The sequence below is a fragment of the Callithrix jacchus genome, chromosome 14 (assembly GCF_049354715.1).
Source record: "Callithrix jacchus isolate 240 chromosome 14, calJac240_pri, whole genome shotgun sequence".
Taxonomy (NCBI): domain Eukaryota; kingdom Metazoa; phylum Chordata; class Mammalia; order Primates; family Cebidae; genus Callithrix; species Callithrix jacchus.
In genome coordinates, this window is record NC_133515.1 from 66,143,864 (window position 1) to 66,164,727 (window position 20,864).

The window sequence follows — 20,864 nt, forward strand, 5'->3', positions numbered from 1 at the left end:
TCTTCCACGAAGCCCTCCCTACTCCCCAGGCAGTTTATCACCCTTTCCTCTGGGATCCCTAAGTGTTCGTGTTTGTACAAGCCTGAAACTATGCACCTTCCCGGAGTGCCTTTGGGTAGCTGCTTTGGAGTCTGTCTCACCTTCTAGACTGTTAAGTTTCTAGTAGAGTAGGAATCATGTTTGTGTCTGTATCTCCTAAGCACTTAGCACACAGCCTGTAACTAGAAGACACTTAGTAGATGTCTGTGAAATAAATGAGTGAGCCTGCTTCTCAATAAATTGATTGAATCAGTTAACTACACCATTAACTCTGAAAATAAAATGCAGGGTTATAAACTGGATTATTTTCACAAGAAGCTTTATACATGTCTGTACTTCTAAAATTAAGAAAGATGATTGGTACAGGTTCTCCGTTTAAAAAAAAACTGTGGTTACCCTGGCCAGGCTTAGCCAAGGGCTTAGTTCCTTTGGGGCCTCCTGTAATGCACCTGCTCTAAGTAGAGCAATAGGAATGGGCCACAGAGGGGGCCTCTGACACCAGGTGGACAAGCCTGCAGGCTGAGCCGGTTGTGCTCCTCTCTCAAAAGCATAATTACCACTTCAAGTCTATGCAAACTGCTTTGGACCTTTTGTTCCAGTCCCTGTGACCATCTCTAGGATCAATGGAAAACAGCAGAAGTTAGTTTATCATCCAGATTTCACAGGCAGCCTGCAGATCTAGAAGGTTCCAGTAGCCATTCCAGCCTGCCTGTTTTTCTGCCTGCTTCTCTTTCCCTTTTTGTTTAGAAAAATGAAAGCCAATCCTCTGATTTTGTTTAACCCCTCTAACCTAAAGCTAGCACAAATAACTTTCCGAATAGACCATTTTGAACCTTGTATGAAGACCTCAAAACTGGTTTCCCTGGCATAAAGATAATCTGCACATGGTTCAGTTTGCCTCTCTAGCCAAGTTATAAAAGAAAGCAGGAGCCGGGCATGGTGGCTCACACCTGTAATCCCAGCACTTTGGGAGGCTGAGGTGGGCAGATCACCTGAGGTCAGGAGTTCGAGACCAGCCTGGCCAACATGATGAAACTCTGCCTCTACAAAAAATGTAAGAAATTAGGCCGGATGGGGTGGCATACACCTGTAATCCTAGCTACTTGGGAGGCTGAGGCATGAGAATTGCTTAAACCCGGAAGGCAGAGGTTGCAGTGAGCAGAGATCGTACCCCTGCACTCCAGCCTGGGCAACAGAGCAAGACTCCATCTCAAAAAAAAAAAAGAAAGAAAAAGAAAGAAAGCAGGAAACATTATCTTCGTGGATTATATCATGGAAGATATTGACCTTCCCTCCCATCACAGCAGAGTTAATCAGAAGATGCTGTTTGAGGCCATTCACTGTGACCACACTGCACCATCACCACCTCACCCTGCCCTAAGTCTGAGCTATCCTTGCCAGTTTGGGGAAACAGAACATAATTAATGCGAACTTGAGAATGCTGTGGGGTGAAAGTTGGCATTAATGAAGAAGGGTGTGGGGTGTCAGGAAGGAAGACAGTATAGAAACATCCCTCTGCACAGTGTCCGGGAGCATCTCAGCTCACCAGGCCTGTGTTTCTCACCTGCAGGATCCTGCCTATAGCTCAAGCTCCATCAGTCAACAGATGCTAAACCAGCAAACAGAGAGTCATGGACAAGGTGATCCCATGGCCTCCAAGGTGGTCCCATGGCCTCCAGGGTGCGGTCCCTGCTGCCCACGTCAATTGTCGTCTGGGACTTGCTCTTCTGGTTCTACAACTTCACAACACCTAGAGAGCAGTGTTCTTCCCCCTGACTACATGTTAGGTTCACCTGGAGAGATCTTCAAACAAATACTTGGCCCTGGCTCCCTCCCCTCCGAGAGATTCTGATTTAATTATGAAGTGGAGCCTGAACATCGAGATTATTTGAAAGCTCTCAAGCTATTCTAATATAGTCAGGTCTGGCCAGACACAGTGGCTCACACCTGTAATCCCAACACTTTGGGAGGCCAAGGCAGGTGGATCACTTGAGGTCAGGAGTTCAAGACCAGCCTGGCCAACATGGCAAAACCCCCATCTCTACTAAAAATACAAAAATATGTGAGGCATGGTGGCGCACGCTTGTAGTCCCAGCTACTCGGGAGGCTGAAGCAGGAGAAGCACTTGGACCGGGGAGGTAGAGGTTTGCAGTGAGATCGCACTGCCCTCCGGCCTGGGCAACAGAGTGAGCCTCCTTCTCTAATAATAATAATAATAATATAGTCAGGTTTAAAAACACTGCCTTAAGGCCACCCCAAAGAAAAATGCTTCCTCTTAAGTCCACAACCTGGAGGGGCAAGCTTAAATTTCTCTGAAGGACTACAGCAGGTATGAGCCATCTGGAAACAGGGATCCGATTTTTATCTATCTTTATCCCCAGCACTTGATGTGGCATTTGGTACACAGTACATGCTCAGTAAAGGTTTGGATGGATGGATGGATGGATGGAATGATGGATGATCAACTCAGGCACCCCAACCCTGCCCCCAGTTTAACTCAAGAGACTAATGACCCGCACTCTGCTAGGGGGAAAAAAAACTCAACTAAAATAGGGAACAGCACTAATTTTAAAATTTAGTTTTTGACTTTATTCTGTTATGCTCACCACTAACTTACTACTCCAAAATATATGCGGCACTATAATTGTCTTTTCAAGTTCTGACTTCTAGATAATGGTTTTCTTTGCAAAATTTTTAAAAATTAACTGAATTTTTAACACGCAAGTGTGTCCACCTAATTCTAAAACAACCAGTTAAGGCCCTACAAGTTGGCTCACACTTGTAATCCCAGCATTTTGGGAGGCCAAGGTGGAAGGATTCCTTGAGCCCAGGAATTCAAGACCAGCCTGGGCAACACAGGAAGACACCGTCTCTACTAAAAAACAAACAAACAAAAAACTAGCCAGGCATGATGGTATGCATCCGTAATCCTAGGTACTGGGGAAGCTGAGGCAGGAAGATCACTTGAGCCTGGAAAGTAGAGGCTACAGTGAGCCATGATCATGCCACTGCACTCCAGCCTAGATAACAGAGTGAAATCCTGTCTCGAATACAAAAGCAATACCAGTTGAGATGGCCAAGTGAATTCAGTCAACAAAAATCAATCTGGGTAAAAATGAAAGCAGTCTTATTTAAAAGAGCAGGGAGCAAACCTAAGAAGTGGTATTGGCTGAGAATGCAAAAAAAGTTCTGGTACATTCACAATGACAGATCTTTAAGGAATAATTAGGGAATCTCAGCTATATTAGAAACATTTTTAGCATTTGAAGTTGATGGGTTAATCTCAGCCATGGATATCAACGAATTTTCTCGTAGTGCTGCCATCCACAACAAATTCCTAGCCTAGCATGGTATTTTGTATGATTTTTTTTTTAATGTTAAACAGTTAAACTTATCTGGTAGAAACAGGTGCAAAAGGAAACAAACTATCTGTTTAGCTAAATGTTCCCTATCCCACCCCAAAGCATGGCTTCAGCTGACAAATTGCCCTCTGTCTCTACCTGGTTTCAACCCAAGGAGGAAGGTGAAAATATTTAAGCTATTTCCCATGAAAATAAACGGGGTGTTGAATATTTACTTGAATTTTTGTCTGGAAGCCGATCTATCTTCCATACCACTGCCTGGTAGGCACTCTCATATTTTGCTGACCCCACAGTGACTTGAATGACAGGTTCAGATTCAAGTTCGTGTAAACTCCCCAGACATGCCCGGCGGTTCATTTTGGCTTTCAGAGACTTCTGCCTCTGGAGGTTCATGGTCCAAAGGGCCTTGATCCACTGCGATGGGACAGGAAAATGTATCATTATATTGTCACAGGACCTTAAGGAACCAGCATGGGATGACCTCTGCACCAATGCGGCCATGTTGACAAAAGCCTGAAGTTCCACATATGCTCCCTGGACAACCACTACAGACTTCAAGAAAAAGGGAAGATCATCCCCATTATACAAAGTCTTGAAACGCAACAGCTCAAAACGGCAGGCATCCAGAGACACAAACTTAATGATTCTTGATTGCTCAAATTCTTGTACTTTCACACACTTATGAAGATGGTAGTCGAGAATATCAATCCCCCTTTTTTCTGTGTCCTTCTCAAAATAGGATTCATCTCGCTTCAGCAACTCAGTATCATTCAAGGTTAAAAAGCATTCCAGGTTCCCATTCACAAAGCAGAGGCAATAAATTTGAGTTATCACAGCACTTTCAACCAATTTTCCTTCTTTTGTGACTTTACCCCAAAAATTGTCCACAATTTCCAAGGAAATTTCCTGCTCCTCATAGTTCTTTTTTGGTTTTGAAACAGCTGGCAACTTTATCAGCTCCTCCTCCACAGTAGTCAGAAAGTCAAGGAAGTCATGGTACGATGTGGACCCCAACTTCAGCATCTGTTCTATGTCTGGTTCATGAACAACTTCTGTCTTAGAATGGTATTTCCTTTTTTCTGTGTAAGACACATGTTCAATCTTCACAGTATGGATCTTTCCTGCTACACTAAAGTTCTCAACCTTGGGTTCAGAAAGCCTACAATGTGGATCAAGCTGTATCTCTTTAAATGGTTTTTCTAATCCCTGCTCATAATACATCTGCAAAACTCCTCCAGGCAAAACTTTCAGAAAAATTGGTCCCCATTGGCGGGAAGACATCATATTTTTCTTCTCAGGAATTCTCAGCATGAAAGCCCATCCAGCTTTTGGCTGACTCCTGAAGAGTGTGTGGGGGACAAAGGCAGAGGCATTTTCTTCGGCATATAGACAGTGCATAGACAAACTTCTAAGTGAGTCTTGGTTCTCAGCTGACTGGAGATGTTCAAGCTTCTCACAGATATAGTTGAGTGAACATTTATTTAGGCTTTTTTGATCAATAGGCATCTCCCTGTCTCTTGATGAGAACATCTTTTTGCTGCCTGGTGGGTCAAGGGTGAACTGGGAATCACTGCCTTCATCTTTCCAAAATGGACTTGAAAAAGCACAGTCCTCTCGAAAATACTGAAACTGGGTAAGATCATCACTTTGGAATTCTAGGCTTTCAGCCTGGTGAGAGTTAATTTCATCTGGAAGGCCTACTTTGGGAGCTGGATGTGTACAAGAGTGGTCACTGGGTAACAAGGCATGAGATAAACAGGTTGGTCTGGGAGGCAGTAAGGAAGACCCTCCTCCTGTTATTGTGAGTGGGCTGTCTGAAGACGATTCCGGAATAGGATAAAGCACATGAGTCCCCGCTTTGGGGATGCCAGGAAAACCCGGGAAGTCTTTGGTAGGTGTAGAAAGAGGAGAGTTACTTGGAGGTCCTGGACTGAAATAAAAGTCTACAATGGGGGAGGAGAGAGGGGTGCTGCTGGTGGAAGAAGATCCACTAGGAAATTCCCTGAGGCCAGGAAGGTTCAGCTTGAGTCCATTAGGTCTACAGACACCTTGATTCTCCAGAGGAAAATTCTTTGACTTTTGAGAAGATTGGAAAGCAGGATCATCATCAAAGGTGACCCAGTTGCCTGGGTTTGTGGAGCACATCTTTGGGATCAGATTGTGGTCTTGTCAAGGAATCAAATATGTTGTCTCTGTTAAAAAAAAAATAATAAAGATAAAATAGGCATATAAAATGAAGGGGAATAGTTACTAAAGGTCTTTAGTTCTGATAAATTTTTGGATATAAAGGCATCCAGATTTACGGATTAATCAAGTTCAAAGAAATGTTTAAAAATTATAACCCTGTTGGCTAAGTAGATTAAAAATAAATAAAAAAACAAGATCCAACTATATGCTGTCTATAAGGGACTCACATTAGATTTAAGGACACACATATGCTGAAAGTGAAAGGATGGAAAAAGATATTCCATGAAAATGATATCCAAGACAGAGCAGGAGTAGCCATACCTAAGCAAAATAAACTTTAAGTCAAAAACTATCATTGGAGACAAAGAAGGACATTACATGATGATGAAAGAGTCAATTCACTAGGAAGACATAAAAATTATAAATATACATTAATCCAGCCAGAAATAGTGGCTCACAACTATCATCCCAGCACTTTGGGAGGCCAAGGCAAGCAGGTCACCTGAGGTCAGGAGTTCAAGACCAGCCTGGCCAAAATGGTGAAACCCCAACTCTACTAAAAATACAAAAATTAGCCAAGCATGGTGGCAGGCACCTGTAATCCTAGCTACTCAGGAGGCTGAGGGAGGAGAATTACTTGAACCTGGGAGCAGAGGTTGCAGTGAACTAAGATAATGTCACTGCATTCCAGGCTGGATGATGGAGAGAGACTCCATCTCAACACACACATACACACACACACACACACACACACACACAATCAGAGCACCCAAATACATGAAGCAAACATTGACAGAACTGAAGGGAGAAATAGCCACTCACTAATAATAGGAGATTTCAACACCATACTTTCAACAATACATAGAACATCCAGATAGAAGACCACTAAAGAAACAGAGGACCTAAACACTATAAACTAAACGAAACTCTAGACATATTCAGAACATTCCGCCTAACAGCAGAACACATATTCCTCTCAAGCACACACAGAACATTCTCCAAAGCAGATCATATGTTAGGTTATAAAACAAATATTAACAAATGTGAGAAGATTGAAATCACACAAACATTTTTTCTAACCACAATGGAATAAAACTAGAAATTAATAATAGAAGGAAAACTTAAAAATTCACAAATATGTGAAAATTAAACAACGTACTCTCGAACAACCAATGGATCAAAGAAATAAAAAAGGAAATTAGAAAATATCTTGAGACAAAAAAAATGAAAACGGCACACCAAAACTTATGGAATGCAGCAAAAGCAGTATCAGAGGGAATTTTATAGCCACAAAGGCCTATATTAAAAAAGAAAAGAGGTCTGGGTGCAGTGGCTCACGCCTGTAACCCCAGCACTTTGGGAAGCCAAGGTGGGCAGATCACCTGAGGTCAGGAGTTTGAGACCAGCCTAGCCAACATGGTGTAACCCCATATCTACTAAAAACACAAAAAATTAGTTGGGCGTATGGCACATGCTTGTAATCCCAGCTGCTTGGGAGGCTGAGGCAGGAAAATTACTTGAACCTGGGAGGCAGAGGTTGCGGTGAGCCAAGATTGGGTCATTGCTCTCCAGCCTGGGCAACGAGAGTGAAACTTTGTCTCAATAAAATGGTGTTGGAAAAACTCGATATTCATGCACAAAAGAATGAAACTAAACTATTATCATACATCAGGGATGTCCAACCTTTTGGCTTCCATTGGCCACATTGGAAGAAGAATTGAGGTCTGGTGCGGTGGCTCACACCTGTCTGTAATCCCAACACTTTGGGAGGCCAAGGCAGGTAAATAACTTGAGGTCAGGACCAGACTAGCCAACATGGCAAAACGCCATCTCTACTAAAAATACAAAACTTAGCCAGGCATGGTGGTAGGCACCTCTAATCCCAGCTACCTGGGAGGCTAAGGCAGGTGAATCACTAGAACCCGGGAGGCGGAGATTGCAGTGAGCTGAGATTACACCATTGCACCACAGTCTGGGCAACAGAGAGGGACTCTGTATCAAAAAAAAAAAAAAGGAAGAGGAAGAAGAACTGTCTTGGGCCACATAGAAAATACACTAACACTAATGACAGCTGATGAGCTGAAAAAAAAAAAAGATGAGAAGAAAAAAAAAATCTCATAATGTTTTAAGAAAGTTTACAAATTTGTGTTGGGCAGCATTCAAAGCCATCCTGGGCCACATGTGGCCTGTGGGCTGCAGGTTGGAGAAGCTTGTTTTATACCATACACAACAATCAACTCAAAATGGATCAAAGAGGCCAGGTGCAATGGCTCACGCTTGTAATCCCAACAACTTGGGAAGGCTGAGGTGGATAGATCACCTGAGGTCAGGAGTTCAAGGTCAGCCTGGCCAACATGGTGAAACCCCCATCTCTACTAAAAAGACAAAAAAATTAGCCAGGCCCGGTGGCACACTCCTGTAATCCCAGCTACTCAGGAGGCTGAGGCAGAAGAATTGCTTGAACCTGAGAGGCAGAGGTTGTGGTGAGCTGAGTTTACACCACTGCACTTCCAAAAAAAAAAATGGATAACAAATTTAAACATAAGACTTGAAACTATAAAACTTTTTTTTTTTTTGAGATGGAATCTTGCTCTATGCCCAGGCTGAAGTGCTGTGGCACAATCTCGACTCATTGCAACCTCCACCTCCTGGGTTCAAGCAATTATCCTGCTTCAGCCTCCTGAGTAGCTGGGACTACAGGCGCGTGCCACTACACCCAGCTAATTTTTGTGTTTTTAGAAGAGACGGGGTTTCACCATGTTGGTCAGGCTGGTCTTAAACTCCTGACCTCATCATGCGCCCACCTCAGCCTCCCAGAGTGCTGGGATTACAGGGGTGAGCCACTGCGCCCAGCTAAAACTATAAAACTCTTAGAAAGAAATGCAGAGGAAAATCTTCATAACATCGGTCTTGGCAATCATTTCTTGGATATGGCAGCAAAGCACAGGCAACAAAAGCAGAAACAGAAAAGTAAGACACCATTAAACTTAAAGCAAAGGATTGTTTCTGCACAGCAAAGGAAACAATCAACAAAGTAAAAAGGTTACATAAAGAATAGGAGAAAACATTTGCAAACAGTATTTCTGATAAGGAATTAATATCCAAAACATAAGGAACTCAATAAACTCAACAGCAAAAAAATAAACCATGCAATTTAGTAATTGGCAAAGTACTTGGATAGCTATGTCTCCAAAAAAGACATACGAATGGCCAGAAAGTATATGAAAATATGTTCAACATCACTAATCATCAGGAAAATGCAAATCAAAATTACAATGAGATATCACCTCATACCTTTTAGAATGGCCATTATTTTCTTTTTAAAAAATGAAAATATGGCCGGGCAAGGTGGCTCACGCCTGTAATCCCTGCACTTTGGGAAGCTGAAGCGGGTGGATCACTTGAGGTGAGGAGTTCAAGACCAGCCTGGCCAACATGGTGAAATTCCATCTCTACTAAAAATACAAAGATGGGTGTGCTGGCGGGTGCCTGTAATTCCAGCTACTCAGGAGACTGAGGCATGAGAATCACTTGAATCCAGAAGGTGGAGGTTGCAGTGAGCCAAGATCACACCAATGCACTTCAGCCTAGGTGACAGAGTGAGACTCTGTCTCAAAAAAAAAGAAAAATAACAAATCCTGGCAAGGATATAAGAAATTGGAACCCTTGTGTATTGTTGGTGGGAATATAAAGTGGTGCAGCCACTATGGAGAACACTATGAAAAGCCCTCAAAAAATTAAAAATAGGGCCAGGTACAGTGGCTCACGCCTGTAATCCCAGCACACTGGGAGACCAAGACAGCGGATCACCTAAGATCAGGAGTTTGAGACCAGCCTGGCCAACATGGTGAAATCCCATCTCTACTAAAAATACAAAATTAACTGGGCATGGGGGCAGGCGCCTGTAATCTCAGCTACTTGGCAGGCTGAGGGAGAAGAATTGCTTGAACCCAGGAGGCACAGGTTGCAGTGAGCAGATATGATGCCATTGCACTCCAGCCTGGGAAACAAGAGCAAAACGCCGTATCAAAAAAATAAAATAAAATAAAAATAGAACTACCATATGATCCAGCAATCTCACTTCTGGTTATTTATCCAAAAGAATTGAAAACAAGGTCTTGAAAAATATTTGCCCTCTCATATTCATTGCATCATTATTTACAATAGTCAACAGATGGAAAAACCCAAATGTTCATCAGTGGATGGATGCATACAGAAAATGCAGCATATTCATACAATAGAATATTATTCAGTATTAAAAGGAAGAAAATTCTGATGCAGGCTGCAACACAGATAAAGCTTCAGCACATTATGCTAAGTGCAGTAGGCCTATCACAGGACAAATCCTTCATAACTCCTCTTATACAAAGTATGTAAAGTACTCAAACTCATACAGCACAAAGTAAAACGGTGGTTGCCAGGAACTGGGAGAAAGTAAAAATGGGAAGTTGCTGTTCAATGAATATAGTTTCAGTTACGTAAGATGAAAAAGTTCTAGAGATCTGCTGTACAACGATGTGCATATTGTTCATAATACTGTTTTGTACACTTAAAAACTCTTAAAAGAGTAGCTCTCCTGTTATGTAGTTTCATTTACCACAGCTGAATAAAACTGGAATACATTTGAATCAATTCAATAAACCTTTTTTTTGTTTGTTTGAGACAGAGTCTTACTATGTCACCCAAGCTTGAGGGCAATGGCCCGATCTTGGCTCATTGCAACCTCCATCTCCTGGGTTCAAGTGATTCTCCTGCCTCAGCCACCTGAGTAGCTGGAATTACAAACATGCTCCACCATGCCCAGCTAATTTTTGTATTTTTAGGAGAGACGGGGTTTCACCATATTGGCCAGGCTGGTCTTGAACTCCTGACCTCATGATCCACCCATCTCGACCTTCCAAAGTGGTGGGATTACAGGCGCGAGCCACTGCGGCAGCCTAATTCAATAAATCTTTATCTGAGTGACCACTATGTACCCAGATCTCATTATTATTGTGAAAAATACAAGAGGAGAAGATTAAAAATCCAATTTATAATGAACTTATAACCCATTGATAGCCCAAAAATACGTGAAATTTACAGTTTAGAAGCATTTTCAAATTCACAATCTCAGTTATCAGAAAGACCCTGTGAAGTGTATTATTATTCCTCTTTCATAGCTGAGATGACTTGGGTTTAGGTTTATTGCCTAAAGTGGCCCAGACAGTAAGAGGTAGAGCCAGGGCCCGGCGCTGTGGCTCATACCTATAATCCCAGTCTTAGGGAGGCAGAGGCGGGAAGACAGCTTAAGCCCAGGAGTTCGAGACCTGCCTGGGCAATATAGCAACACCCCATTCTCCACAAAAGGAAAAAAAAAAAAAAAAACAAAAAGACAAATAAATAAATAAATAAAGAGGTAGAGCCAGGCTGTTTTAAATAACGGCTTTATTGAGATATAATTCTTATACCATAAATTCACCCTTTAAAAAAAAAGTGTCAATTCAGTGCCTTTTAGTATGTTAGCAGAATTGTGCAACCATCACAACTATCAATTTCCACAGCAATTTTTTTTTTTTGAGATGGAGTCTCACTCTGTCACCCAGGCTGGAGTGCAGTGATGTGACCTCAGTTCACTGCAACCTTCCCAGGTTCAAGCGATTCTCCTGCCTCAGCCTCCTGAGTAGCTAGGATTACAGGCACACACCACCATGCCCAGCTAATTTTTGTATTTCTAGTAGAAACGGGGTTTCGCCATGTTGGCCAGGCAGGTCTCGAACTCTTGACCTCAAGTGATCCACCAAAGTGGGCCTCCCAAAGTGCTGGGATTACAGGCGTGAGCCACCACACACCTGGCCAAATTCTACAACATTCTTATCATCCCAATAATAAACCCTGTATACTTATTAGTAGTCACGCCACATACTCCCCTTCCCACCAGCACTGAAAACCACTAAACTAAGTTCTGTCTCTACGAATTTGCCTTTCAGGACATTTCATATAAATTGAATCATATAACATGGATTTTGTGTCTGGCTTCTTTCATCTGGCATAATGTTTCCAAGGTCATCCATGTTGTAGCACATATCAGTGTTTCCTTCCTTTTTATGGCTGAATAGTAGTCCACTGCATGGAAATATCACACTTTGTTTATCCATTTACCAACTGATAGACATTTGGTTTATTTCCACTTTTTAGCTATTTTGAATAATACTGCTCTGACCATTTGTGTATAAGTTTCATGTGATCATTTCTCTTGAGTATACACTTAGGCATGGAAAAACCAGGATCACTTCAGCCCAACTTGATAAAACAAATTATTGAAATTATTCTAATGACACCAGAGGCAATTAAGTGTAAGGACCACAACACTGATGTGGGGCTTGGGTAACCGAAATTCTGGGCACTGCTCTGTCACTCACTAGCTGTGTGCACAGCCTCCCCAGATATTCAGTGATTACACTAGAATGAGCTCCGTGGTCCTTTCCAACTCTAAAGTAATGCTATGGTGGTTGACACCCAGTGGAAAATTTTGTCGAAAGCAGAAATTGTATTACCACTAAGTACATGGGCTTTAGTGCTGGGATATTTACTTTTCAGAGAAGAGATCTTGCTATGTTTCCCAGACCAGTCTCAAATTTCTGGGTTCAAGTGATCCTCCTACCTCAGCCTCCCAAATAGCTGGCATATGGCAAATGTCCAAACTGACAGAAAATGAAACTCCCTGAGATCTACCGATGTAAAAATGCAAAACCTGCTGGAATCATGCCCATGGGAAAGGCCTATTTTTCTCCCTCCAGCCCACTGTCTTGCCTCCCCTTGTGGATAATGAAGCTTCAACCAATGTAGTCATTCAACCTTGGAAAATAGCCAACACAAAGAGTGAGAGGGCCTGGGGCTCGCTAGGGACAGGGCACTCACTGTTGTCATTTGCTGCATCCACACATTCCTGAGGGCACAAAAACACACAGTGGAGGGTGGCCCACGTTGCTGGCTCTCTGGAAGCCATTTCACTGTCACTGTTCTTAAACTGAAGCTGCCATGAAGCACCTTCCCTCAGAGCAGAGAGAGCACGGTTTCAAGGGGACCCACCAGGAGGCTCAGAGGTGGGAAATCAGCAACACTATTTCTGACCCATCTCCATCTCACCCTCTTCAAAAGGCATCCAGCCAAAATAACTCCTCCTATAGGGTGAGAGCTTGGAAAAATACTTACTTTAGTTGGGTTTATTAAAAAGAAAAGAAAAAGAAGAAATAATTCCATTCCAGACTGAATACGATTCTGATGTATGCCAAAAATTTAGCCTCTTCAGTTTTCCTTGTAGCTTCAAAATTTGCAACAGTGGTGTTAGTGTCTTTGGTTTTGGGTTATTATGAGGCAAATAAACCAATTTCCATAAGCAGGACGAAAGAAATCAAGCCCATTACTTTGTAAGCAGCCCTGAATTTTTTTAAAGCAAATCTTACACAAAAATCTCCTACTTCGGCTGGGCATGGTGGCTCATACCTGTAATCCCAGCACTTTGGGAGGCTGAATGGGTAGATCACCAGGTCAGGAGTTCAAGACGAGCCTGGCCAAGATGGTGAAATCCCCGTCTCTACAAAAAAATAAAAAATTAAGCATAGTGGCAGGCATCTATAATCCCAGCTACTCAGGAGGCTGAAGCAGAGAACTGCTTGAATCTGGGAGGCGGAGGTTGCAGTGAGCCAAGATTGCACCACTGCACTCCAGCCTGGGCAACAGAGCAAGACTCAGTCTCAAAAACAAAATCTCCTACCTTGAACCCCAAATCTATGTAAAGCGCCCTCCTACCCCCTCACTGTCCACCTTTCACCCCTGTATAGGACTCTTTCATAGAAAGCACTCGGCAAATGTGATGTGAGTTTTATTTAAACAAACAGAACTTCATATGGCGCCCAACAGGAACCCAAAGCTTTGTCCTGGAAGTCTGATAATGTTCTGGAGTCAGCAGCTCTGACTTCCCACTGTCAAGGGAAGGCCTGTTTCCCACTGTGCTCCTCTTCCTTTCCTCTTGAATCTCTTGCTATCTTCCTTTATCATTTTTTTTTTCCAGAAAGAGTCTTGCTCTGTCACCCAGGCTGGAGTACAGTGACACAATCTTGGCTCACTGCAATCTCCACCTCCCAGGTTCAAGCAATTCTACTGCCTCAGCCTCCCAAATAGCTAGGATTACAGGCACCGACCACCGCATCCAGCTAATTTTTGTATTTTTAGTAGAGACGGGGTTTCACCATGTTGGCCAGGCTGGTCTCGAACTCCTGACCTCGTGGTCAGCACCCGCCTTAGTCTTTCAGAGTGCTGGGAGTGCAGATATGAGCCACCATGCCCAGCCTATCAATCTTTTTTACACTCGCTTCCATTTCTCTCACCTGTTTCAACTCCTCCCTCTATATGACTTCATCTTTCTATTCTGGTCTCAAAACCTCACCAGCCAGTTGGCACAAAGTCAGCAACTAAGATCAATTCCATGCAGCAGCTTCCTTCCCTCCTAATCCTCTCATAGGAAAGGGGGGCCACACCGTGTCCATAGCCCTGGTCTGTCAGAAGCCTATTGGGTCTCCGAGAGATAAGAAGGCTCAGAGAAGTTTAGATGCATCTTCCTCAGTCATCTGCTACTTTACCCTATGCACTTTGAGACATTGGAATCCAAAAGTATTCAAGAGGCAGGCAGATCACTTGAGGCCAGGAGTTCAAGACCAGCCTGGCCAACAATGGTGAAACCCTGTCTCTAACAAAAAATGCAAAAATTAGCCACGTGTGGCTATATATTACTTAAGTTCTGTTTTGTTCTTGCATTACAAGTAGAGTTGGTCTAGATATGTACTTGCGCCTCCCAGAAGGCCCTTCACAGGTGTGGGAAGTAGAAAAGTTCCTTTTTAAAGTTTCCTTTCTTGTTAAAAAATAAGTGTGCTAATAACTTCATTAGGCCCTATCCTATGTAGCTGTTAGAAATGCCATGCTTACAGGCAGGTAGTACATTCTATGTCCTTGTACTTTAACCAAGATATCTATGCTGGATATGCTCACAGGCATGTCCCAGCTCTCCACTGCTTTTACCCATTTAGAAAAGTTTTAAGTTGTTAGCCAATAGGGTTTTAGTTTAAATTGTAAGGTCTGACTCCAGCCAACGGAGAGCAGACACAGCAGTAAGGATGACCCCAAATGTGTAATGAATAAATTTGTGTGTTTTCCTTTGTTCATTGTACTCTTGTGGCAAAATGGCTAGCAAGAGTACCCTTCCTGCAGTCCAGAAAGTAATAATTGCATTGTTGAAAGATCCTTTGTCTCAGTGCTCATTTTTCTTGCAGTATCGAGCAACTACTTCCAACTACAGGCAACTTCTCATTTAAACTGCGTGACAATACAGAGCAGACGACAGCATTTGGGCACTTTCCCCAAGGTCTCAAGTCCAGTTAGTGCAGAGCTGGGAACCAAGGACTCCTGGCGCCAAGTCCCCAGCTGCCTTCCTCCATAGCCAAGATTCCACTATTCTGATTCCCTGGCTTTTTCCTTAGCTGTGGATTCCATCCCAGCCTGCATGCCCCATACTTTTCAAAGGTCTGTTTTCAATCTAGAATACCCTGTAAACTCCTGGAGGACAATTCCACACAAAATTCAGAGACAAGGTCAGTCACAGTGGCTTATACCTATAATCCCAGCACTTTGGGAGGCTGAGGCAGGCAGATCACTTGAGGCCAGGAGTTCAAGACCAGCCTGGCCAACATGGTGAAACCCTGTCTCTAACAAAAACTGCAAAAATTAGCCACATGTGGTGGCACTCCTCACATCTACTTGGGAAGCTGAGGCAAGAGAACAGTTCCAGCCCAGAAAGTGGAGGTTGCAATGAGCCAAGATCGAGCTACTGCTCTCCAGCCTGTAGGACAGAACAAGACTCTGCCTAAAAAAAAAAAAAAAAAAAAAGGGAAAAAAGAATTCAGAGACAGACAAAACATTAAGACTCTGAATGGGGCCCAGAAAGAAAAGGAGAATATATTATGGTGAAAATTTCTAGAAATCCATTTCTGAGGCTCAAAGGTTTCTAGGGAAGCATTTGCTTCCTCTTGAAACTATTAGACATTTTTTTCAGCTGTGTGTTTTCAAAACACCGAACTCAAGAAGAAATTAAAAATAAACACACATGATTCTTGTCTAGGAAACAATGGTTTGCAACCTTAGACCTCAACATGTGCGACAAATGGCATTTAGAAGCCTAGCACATGCTCTTGGATGTACCCAGAATTTAGCATTCCCCATATTTAGGGAGGCCCTGAACTAATTAATTGTCCCTACCACTTTAAGTGGTGATCAGTAATAGGAGGGTTCACAGGAAACATGAACAAAGGCTACACTTGCGCACAGTTCTTAAACTCCACCGTTCTTCCACTTAAGAAATCATACTGGAATTCTTTTCCCTTTTTTTGAGACAGAGTCTCACTCTGTCATGCAGGCTGGAGTGCAGTGGCGCAATCTCGGCTCACTGCAACCTCCACCTCCCAAGTTCAAGTGATTCTCCTGCCTCAGCTTCCCAAGTAGCTGGGATTACAGATGTGCACCACCATGCCTGGCTAATTTTTGTATTTTCAGTAGAGATGGGGTTTTGCCACATGGGCCAAACTCCTGGCCTCAAGTGATCTGCCTGCCTTGGCCTCCAAAAGTGCTGGGATCACAGGCATGAGCCACCTCACCCAGCCTGGAATTCTTGTAAGAGTATTATGGAGAGTATCATGAATTGACTCTAAATTGTTTAAAAATACACCTTTCACAAACAGTAATACCTTAAATATTATTACAGGTTGAATATTCCCTAATTCCAAAACCCAAAATCTCAAATGCTTCAAAATTAAAAATGTTTTGAATGGCAACATGACACTCAAAAAAAAGGTGCACTGCCACGTTTTAAGTTTGGGGATGCAAATATTCCAAAATCCAAAGAAAATCTAAAACACTTCTGGTCTAAGCATTTGGTATAAGGGATACTCAACCTGTAATAATATTGCAAATTACTTGCAACAAGCCCTATAAATAAGAAGCAGTGATATGGAAAAATGATCTCACAAAAAGGAATTTAAGGATAAAGTCTTTCAAGCTACCATAGGAAAATTATCATATATTCTTTGAGAGTCAGACTGAAGCTTTTTCAAGTAAAGAGCATGTTTCATTTATTAAGACATTTTCTACACTGCCTACAAATGCCTGACACAAATACACATAGCTTAATGCATTTCTGATTGAATAATTTTAAAAGGTCTTTTCAGTTTTCCACAAACTAAATCTCTCTATTGCCTTCCCCAGTTTAAAGAACAACTGCATTTTAGAGTTAGGAAGACACTGAAGGCATTCTGTTCAATTAACCACAGTAATAAACACTTGCCAAATAACTATGTGCTCATGGTGTGCTAAGAACTATATAGGCATGATCTCGCTTAATAATCACAATCTCATGAGTAATATTATCATTACTTTGTAAAAAAGGAAAATTAAGTTCAGAGAAGTTAAGCTACTTGCCTAAAGTTACCGACCAGTGAGACGTAGAACCTAGACTGTGACCAGGTCTGTCTGATCCCGAAGTCCACCATCCCAGAGGTCCAGAGAGATCCAATGCTTTGCTAGCATTCCCGGTCCTGCCTTTCCTGCACTTTTGACCACCCTACTCTTCACTAATGAAACAGCACCAGGGTAGAGGCACCACCACTTCCTGGAGCCAGGAGCTCTAGATTGGAAGGATGCTGTTCTCACCTGAGAAGAGCCTATTTTTCCAGCAAGCCCACCACACATATCTGCCCCTTGGACATCAGGCTGTGGGAAAAGCAGACTCTGTGATAATTTTCCCCAAGGTTGCTCAAGAACAACAGCTCAGTATAAATTTGGGTCAATTCTGAGAATGGCTTTCATAACTCAGCTCGTCCTATTTCATGCCTTTTCTTGACTGCGTCAATGGGCTGTCCTAACATTAGTGATGAACAATTTCTCAGAATTGTTGTCTAATAAATATATTTAGGTGCCCAACTCCTCTTCTAGTGGCGATACTGGTATACAGTCTAATTTTCCACACTTTGTGTAACTCCCTGCAAAGTCCATCCCTCCCACACCATCATCCCCTACTCCCCTCCATCCTCAAGGGTCTACTTCTGCTGTTCTTTGCAGTCTTCCTCTATTTTTCCTCATAAGCCACTCAAATAAAATGTAAATATGAAGTTCTACCTTCTCTCGTAGATTGTTGAAGTCAGATTAGATGCATGTGGTGACGAAACAGCAATCCAGGTCATTTGCAGCTGATGTTCCCACTTGAGTATGTCTCTGTGGGGAAAAGCACCCTCTAATGTGGTCCCTAACGTCTGGCTCCTCTGTATCTGCCAGATGTGGGGAAAGGACTGATGCTGCGGAGGTATTCGCCAGAGCTCAGGAAGGCATCACCAGCACTTTTCAGTATCCTGGTATTTTCAGCCTCCTGGTATTTTCAGCCTCCTGGTATCAACCCAACCAAACTGTCCCTGTTGGGCCAGTTCTACTCAAGCCTCAGGAATACCCTCTCCTCCTTCAGCAGAGGGCTGAATTGAGTCATTTATGCCTGTTGCTTTTCTTTGCTCTGAGAAATGCTGCATAATCTAGAGAAAGAATGTCTTAATGTCAGTGTCTGTGTGGTTCCATTGGCTGATTCTCAAATAAGGAATTCTCAGACTCCCTATAGCGCCAGAAGCCTCAAGAGCAACATTGTAACTAGACTGAAGCAGCATTTCCAAATCCTCAATCTGGTTTTGTATGATTGGAGGTCTGCAATCTAGCTACCCTCACTGTTATTCCAGACAGTACATCCTGGAAACAAAGCCAAAGTCAGCGGCAGGCCAGTCTGTAAAAATGCATCTGTGAAGATTTTCTTAAGGACTCACTATGACAGTATTTATATCATTCCTTGCCGGGTGCAGTGGCTCACACCTGTAATTCCAACACTCTGGAATTACAAGGAGGCCGAGATGGGCAGATCACCTGAGATCAGGAGTTCTAAACCAGCCTGGCCAACATGGTAAAACCCCATCTCTACTAAAAATACAAAAATTAGCCAGGTGAGGTGGTGGGCACCTGTAATCCCAGCTATTCAGGAGGCTGAGGCAGGAGAATCACTTGAACCAGGGAGGCGGAGTGAGCCCAGATCGTGCCGCTGCACTCCAGCCTGGGCAACAGAGCAAGACTCTATCTCAAAAAAATAAATAAATAAAATATCATTCCTATAAGAGGTTTCCTTCTAAAGGGGAAAGCAAAAGTTTGGAACAAAAAAGAATCATCAGAAAACACAAAATCTTAAGGAAAATTAAAAAGCCTCACCTTCATCTTAGATCATGGGACAAGTGCTCACAGGCTGTATGAACCATATAATTAGCACATATGTTCTGCAGCTCATAATGCTTAATCACAAACATGTGTGGTATTTAGTTCAGCTATGTAACAGGAAATAACATTTGTAAAATATTAAACCCCAGCAAAACCTAACCATGCCTTCAAATATTGTCAGTGTTGGTTCCAGCTCAATTTCTCAACACTGTCCCTCCCCTATGGCATTTAACCTTCAATTTTCCAGCATGAATTTGGTGTCAGCTTTTTTAAAAAAAATCTTCTTGTAATAATCTGTTTATTTCCTAAATTTAGAGAATAGTGACACAAATTCTCTCTTCAACTAAATTCTAGTCAGGCACATAGCCTGCTTCTTGAATAGGCCTTTCAACTTCAGCCTGTATCGTCTTGAACAAACACTAATATAGTTTCTAACGGCTCAAGACCACACCCCTACAACACCAGACCCTCTTAAAGTGCCTGCCTGAGAAAACGCAAGGCTGCCTGAAGAATTCACCGTTTGTTTCAATCAAAGCCTGAAGATAAGGCCCCTGCCTTCCAGCCTCAGTGGAAGGGTAGGAGCCTAACTTTGATAAATGCCAGTTTGCAAGCCCAGATGGATTTTACATGGACCAACCCCTCATTCCCACTTTTTGTAATTTTTCACTTTCCTGACTCCCCTGAGCTTTCTCCCTTGAAAATGCCCAGTCACAGGCTGGGCGCGATGGCTTACACCTGTAATCCCTACACTTTGGAAGGCCAGGATGGGTGGATCACCTGAAATCAGGAGAACGAGACCAGCCTGATCAACATGGTGAAACCCCATCTCTATTAAAAATAGAAAACTTAGCCAGGCATGGTGGCAGGTGCCTGTAATCCCGCCTACTTGAGAAGCTGAGCAAGGAGAATCACTTGAACCCAGGAGGTAGAGGTTGCAGTGAGCCAAGATGGTGCCACTGCACTCCAGCCTGTGCAACAAGAGCGAACCTCCATCTTGGATATTAATTAATTAATTAATTTAATAAAAAATAAAATGCCCAGTCACCTCTGTACAAATGGAAATTGAGTTCAGTTCAAGCTAGACTCTTTTCCCTGTTGCAATAGTTACTACCAATTAAAATCTATTCTCACCATTTTAACTAATGTAAAAAACAGCTGTGTTTACCTTTGACAGTAGTAAGAACAGAATACAACTCAAATTGGCCAGTCCCAGGAAATGGTCATTACATGAACAAAGAAAAGATTTGGAGTCGGTGGGCATTCTGATTTTAGAATTTTATCCTTATTATCACAACATTTCTATGATGTATCCATACCATGTTTGTGTCATTGCCATAGATGCTATAGAAATTTGCTAAGCAGGTCCCTGAGCCACCGTTTCCTCATCTGTAAAATGGTAGTAAATTTTACCTCAGTAAAATGCCTCATAAAAGTACTCAATATATGTTAGTTTTCCTTTCTCCTCCTCTGTCCCTACTCTAGCCTTTAGAACACCTGCTTTCTCTAGTCAGCAGTAAGCTAAGGAGCCCCAACTCTGGAGTTTGGCTTACCATCAAGACAACTTGCTATGAATCCTTTTCTAGAACTGTGTCTCCATTCTGCCTAAGTTATGACCATATCTCTGTTCTGCCCTGGGGATCTGATCATATAGTTCCCTGTCTTAGATCCCTGGACCCAATTCCCTGCTTAGGGATCCTCCTTTGTTATAGGCTTAATGTTTGTGTCTCCACAGAATTCCTATGTTGAAACCTTAACCCAATGTGATGGTATTTAGAGGTGGGGCCCTTAGAAGGTAATGAAGTCATGAGGGTAGAGCCCTCATGAATAGGATTAGTACCCGTATAAGAAGAAGAAGCCAGAGGATCCAAATCACTCTTTCTGCCACGTGAGGATGTAATGAGACATCAGCCATCGGCACCCTCACCAGAACCCAATCATGCTAGTACCCTGATC

General features: G+C 42.7%; 1 protein-coding gene across 5 annotated transcripts in view; it reads right to left on the minus strand.

The window, feature by feature from the left end:
• STON1 (stonin 1) overlaps positions 1-20,864 on the minus strand; it is a 63,923-nt gene that overhangs the window by 13,385 nt on the left and 29,674 nt on the right. For 3 of the 5 annotated variants that reach the window (NM_001204840.2, XM_035271473.3, XM_035271472.3), the window contains 1 exon segment: positions 3,617-5,593. In NM_001204840.2, coding sequence (NP_001191769.2) covers positions 3,617-5,546 — 1,930 coding nt within the window. In that variant the 5' untranslated portion in view covers positions 5,547-5,593. 5 annotated transcript variants of the gene reach the window in all.